At 32.6% G+C, this 6000-nt stretch overlaps 1 protein-coding gene across 2 annotated transcripts in view; it reads left to right on the top strand.

Moving 5' to 3' along the window:
• LOC145248318 (uncharacterized) overlaps positions 1-5697 on the top strand; it is a 167789-nt gene extending 162092 nt beyond the window's left edge. For both annotated transcript variants that reach the window (XM_080110226.1, XM_080110225.1), the window contains exons 13-14: positions 3987-4203; positions 5526-5697. In XM_080110226.1, coding sequence (XP_079966352.1) covers positions 3987-4184 — 198 coding nt within the window. In that variant the 3' untranslated portion in view covers positions 4185-4203; positions 5526-5697. The remainder of the gene's footprint in view (positions 1-3986; positions 4204-5525) is intronic.
• Positions 5698-6000: the final 303 nt, after the last annotated feature.

Consider the following 6000-nt stretch of genomic DNA (forward strand, 5'->3'; position numbering starts at 1 on the left):
TGGATGCTTCTTACGTTTGAAGGAAGAAAGGAGAAGCTTACAACCCAAAGAACACCATACCCACGGTGAAACATGGTGGTGGTAGCCTAATGTTGTGGGGCTCCTTTTCGGCTAGTGGTCCAGGTAGTTTGGTCAAGATAGATGGAACCATGAAGAAGGAGCAATATTTGGAGATACTCCAGAAAAAAATTAGACAGGATGCGGAGAAGCTCCATTTAGGACCAAACTGGGTCCTTCAACAGGATAATGATCCAAAACATACTGCCAAAATAGTCAAGAAATGGTTTGAGGATAATCAAATTAATGTTTTGGAATGGCCTAGCCAGAGTCCCGACCTGAACCCTATCGAAAACCTCTGGCACATATTGAAAACTGAGGTTAAAAAGCGGAAACCTAGAAATTTGAGGGATTTGGAGAACTACTGCATTGAAGAATGGTCAAAAATCAGTGTTGATGCTTGTAAAAACCTTGTTGATAAATATCCCAAATGGTTACAGGCAGTTATTAAGAATAAAGGGCATGCTATTGACTATTAGTAAGAGAGGTATGAATAATTTTGAACTAGTGCCATTATTGTTTTTCTTTGTATAATGTTTCAAACTTGCATAATTTATTAATTTGTTGAGTTTAAATTAAATGCTTATGCTTGATTTATTGTTTGAAATCCCTTTAATATTGTCTACCTTCTGGTTTGAGCAATATTCTTATAGAAATCTCAAAGATCCGAGGGGTATGAATAATATCGGGCACAAGTGTATATATATATGTATGTATATATATGTATGTCTATATATGTATGTATACATATATATGTATGTATATATATGTATGTATATATATGTATGTATATATATATATGTATGTATATATATATATATATATATTTTTTTTTTTTTTTAGTACATTTTCACCCCAAACAAGGCAAATTGCCACTTTGGTGTAGGGGGCTACTATCAGGGGCAACAACTACTGGGGTACTATGTAGGGATTTGGGCAGCAAGGTGTCGGTTCACGTTACACTTGAACTTCTGCACGTCAGTTCTGTTGGGGAAGCAAGGACCTGGAATGGAATTCAAGAATCTAGCGGTTCTGGGGAAGAAACTATTGGAGTAAAAAGATCTTTTACATCTAGGGATCTCTACAGTGTGGAGGTGGGATTTAGCAGCCTGTCGGGTTTGTCGAGGGTGCTCACGTCGTAGGGGCACAAGTGATTGCAGTTCGTCAGGGCATTCACCACTAAAATACTTGTAGAAAAGGCAGAGGGATGCAACATTTCGTCGATGGGACAGAGGCTGAAACTTAGATGCCAGTTCAGGGCCTATCAAGTTTGCGACTCTCTTTTGAACCTTGTCAAGGAGCGTGAGACTAGTAGCAGATGCACCAGCCCAGATGTGGCAGCAATACTCCATACATGGACGAATGGTGGCCTTATAGAGGTACAGGATACTTTCGGGTGTTAGTAGTTTTATATATGTATATATATATGTATGTATATATATGTATGTATATATATATGTATGTATATATATGTATGTATATATATGTATGCATATATATATGTATGTATATATATGTATGTATATATATGTATGTATATATATATGTATGTATATATATGTATGTATATATATATATGTATGTATATATATGTATGTATATATATATGTATGTATATATATATGTATGTATATATATGTATGTATATATATATGTATGTATATATATGTATGTATATATATGTATGTATATATATGTATGTATATATATATGTATGTATATATATATGTATGTATATATATGTATGTATATATATATGTATGTATATATATATATGTATGTATATATATGTATGCATATGTATATATATAAATATGTATGTATATGTATATATATATATGTATATGTATATATATATGTATGTATATGTATATATATATGTATGTATATGTATATATATATATGTATATATATGCATGTATATATATATGTATATATATATGTATATATATGTATATATATGTATATATATATATAATTATTTTTTTACTATAATAATTAATTCGTGTGTGTGTATATATATATACATATATATATATATATATATATATATATATATATATATATATACACGAGGGGCGTACAATAAGTAATGCCCCTGACCCCCTTTCAGTGATCTAGCTGAAAATTTGCATGTGCAATGATTTTTAACTCTACGGGTTATGAGGCAAATTACAGCTCTGAACTAATTATAGCTTCTGTTTTATAGGTGCTTGAACTGGGTCAGGTGTGAAATGGAGCCTCTTGAATGTCGAGCAGTGATCTGCTTTTTGTATTTGAAAGCACGCACACCACAGGAGACTTTTGATGAAATGAAAGAAACTTATGGTGATAATTCCCCATCATATGACCTTGTAAAACGCTGGCATCGTGAATTCAAACATGGCCGGAGGTATGTGGAAACAGCTCCCAGACCTGGTCGCCCCCCTTCTGCCATTGAGGAGGCATCTGTCCGTCAAGTTGAGGCTGCCATTTTGGAAGATCGGCGCATTACTTTTCGCCAAATAGCCAAAGATGTCACGATTAGTACAGGGTCTGTGGAAACTATCATTCATGACCATTTGCATATGCATAAGGTGTCTGCCAGATGAATTCCCAGGTTGCTCACACCATTCCAGAAGCGAGAACGAGTCGAGTGCTCGAGGATGAATTTAGAGATGTGCTAAGAAGATGAGTCAAAGGTTTTCAAAAGACTGATTACACAGGATGAAACCTGGGTCCATCACTATGATCTAGAGACCAAAACCCAGTCAATGCAGTGGAAGCACTTGGACTCACCACCTCCAAAGAAGGCAAGGGTGCAGCCCTTCGCTGGCAAGGTCATGCTCACAGTCTTCTGGGACCAGGATGGAGTAGTGATGACAGATTTCCTGGCAAAGGATACCATGATTACAGGAGCCTGTTATGCTTCACTTTTGAGGAAATTAAGGGAAGCTATCAAAATCAAGAGGCTGGGCAAGATCAGCAAAGGTACCCTCCTCCTGCAGGACAATGCCCCGGCCCACAACTCGCATGTCGCCAGATCAGAAGCACGGGCGTGTGGTTATGAAATCCTTCCACATCCTCCCTACTCTCCTGACCTTGCACCCTCTGACTTTCACCTCTTCTCAGCCATGAAGTTGTTTTTGAAAGGAAAGCGTTTCCCAGATGATGCAGCCTTGATTTCTGAAGTCACGTCGTGGTTGGAGAACCGACCTGAGGTGTTCTACAAAAACGATCTGCAGAGCTGCATCAAACGATGGGAGAAATGTACAAGTCTGGGTGGTTCCTATGTAGAGAAAGACTAATAACTGTGCCAAGTTTCGTTAGTCTACTGCTATAGGAAGTGGGCCAGGAGCATTACTTATTGCACGCCCCTTGCATATATATATATATATATATATATATATATATGTATATATATATATATATGTATGTATGTATATATATATATATATATGTATATATGTATATATATATATATATATGTATGTATGTATGTATATATATATATATGTATGTATGTATATATATGTATATGTATGTATGTATATATATATATATATGTATGTATGTATATATATATATATGTATGTATGTATATATATATATATATATGTATGTATGTATATATATATATATATGTATATATATATATATATATATATATATATATATATATATATAAAACATGTAATTCAGTATCATTTTAATAATTATGTTCATTAAAATACTCCAATAGAAAAATTTTTTCACTGAGTATTATAATTCATTTTTTTTTTTCAATTTAGCTGTGGATTAGTATGCCCTTCCTCATCTGTAAGCATTACTCTACCAACTAATGAAAAGGGCGATTTCAAAATTCATAACATACTTCCTTCTCCATTATTACTTTTTTTAATAACTTTGTAAAATGTTTTGAATAAAAAAATCAATTATTCCTATTCCAGATTTACAACATCCGACTAACCGCTTGGTGGAAAACTTCTCGACTTTTAATTTTTGAAAAAGCTCGGAGTGGAATGTCCGGCCAGTTCCGTTCTATGAAGTTCTTACCAAATCGTGAATTTATCCGCACGAGTAATAAGGAGTTGATCGACAAAGCCCTGAACGAAGTGAATAATCTATTTGAGATGCCTCTAGTTTAAAGATGGACACTGCACTTTTGTAAGTTTCCTCTTTTCTCCTTTCGTATTATTTCAGTTTGATCAAATAATCAATTTTTAGCTAAAACAATCCCTCACATAAATTAGCTTCACAGATTTTCCAAATGGTCTTCCAAAAGAAATAGATAATGTTTTATTCTAGATAATATGATATGAATTCCTAGATAAATTAACAGTTCAGCCCAGCTTTGCTCGGGCCCTACGTTCTGTTCATAACTTTATGTGTATATATATATATATATATATATATATATATATATATATATATATATATATATATATATATATATATAAATTTCAATAAGTTTACCAAGGTAATCAAAATGGTGAACTTAAAATATATTATAAATATCAAAGAGTTAATATTTACAAGTAAAGTAATCTCAACCAGATGTAAAAGCTCAATAAAACCGAAAAGGAAATAGAGCTTATAATATGAACAAATAATTAATAAAACATGTTAAAAGACATCTTGAAAAAGAGTTAAAAACATATTTAATTTTAAAAAAGGAAGCCCAAGATAAGTGGATAGTCTTTAATCCGCGGAGTTTCGAAGAAATACTCTCCTTCTCATCAGCGGGTAGGAATTAGCAAAATGCGGTAAACTTAAATACTTTTATATGCAAAATCCGATCCCGCATTTTGCTAATTCCTGCCCTCTGATGAGAAGGAGAGTATTTCTTCAAAACTCCGCGGATATATATATATATTCGAAACTCCGCGGATATATATATATATATATATATATATATATATATATATATATATATATATATATATATATATATATATATATATATATATATAGTTTCAGCATTTTTAAATACTTATTCGCAAAATTTACTCTTTCTTTTTTTGGGTGGGGGCTGGGGTGGTGGTGGTGGTGGTGATATAGTTCTTTTAACGGAAAATTTAGGGATCCGGCTGACAGTTTCGTTTTGCATCAACTAAGAAGAAAAGAAATGCTTCATATTACACGATATTTCATTTCTTAATTCGTAAGAGATTTATTTTCAGAACACCACAACGCTAACAGTTTTTGTTATTACTTAATCACATACTGCAAATATTATTTGATCTTATTTTAAAAGTAAGTTTCAAGGCAATGGTATAAACTTGGATATATTTGAAATCATTTTAACTCAGGCGACTTTCGGATTAGCGCTATTGTTCTACACAGGCAGCACTAGGTGAATACCGCAAGTATTACAGAAATATTAACATTCCTTTATATGTTTCGTCTTTTCAAGACTCATCAATGTGGCGTTTATTTACTTACATGACAGAAAAGTACTTACCAATATTCATTTTTTACTCTTGCAGGTCAGAACTTGAAGGAAGATCTCAACGCTAAGATTAAAGAACGGCAATAGTATTAATATAGTTTTTACGTAAATTCTTTAAAGAATATGCCCCCCCCCAAAAAAAAACACGAATGTTTCAATAAAAAACTCTTTTAAAAATACAAATGTTTCAATAAAAATATATAAGAAATTAACACATTCGGACTACTGCTCTCATTTTGGTTTTAGCTGATGTAACCATCTGTACAGGGAAAAGCAATATCGAAGGAAAGAATGACAACATAATTATTTTCTTCATTGACAACTTGTTAAAATAATAAAAGATGAAGTGTTCGTGAACAATGAAAGTTCAGTTTGCCCAAGAAACGTTGTTGGCTGAAATAGTTGCTTTTCGTATGAGGAAAAATTTAAAATACATGTTCGTTTCAGCTGTCGTCGTGTGCGTTTCTGTTTTTTTTTTTTTTTTTTTTTTTTTTACTCACCTTCACTCAAAA

Source organism: Euprymna scolopes, chromosome 26, assembly GCF_053919585.1.
Source record: "Euprymna scolopes isolate OS-2025 chromosome 26, ASM5391958v1, whole genome shotgun sequence".
Classification (NCBI taxonomy): Eukaryota; Metazoa; Mollusca; class Cephalopoda; order Sepiida; family Sepiolidae; genus Euprymna; species Euprymna scolopes.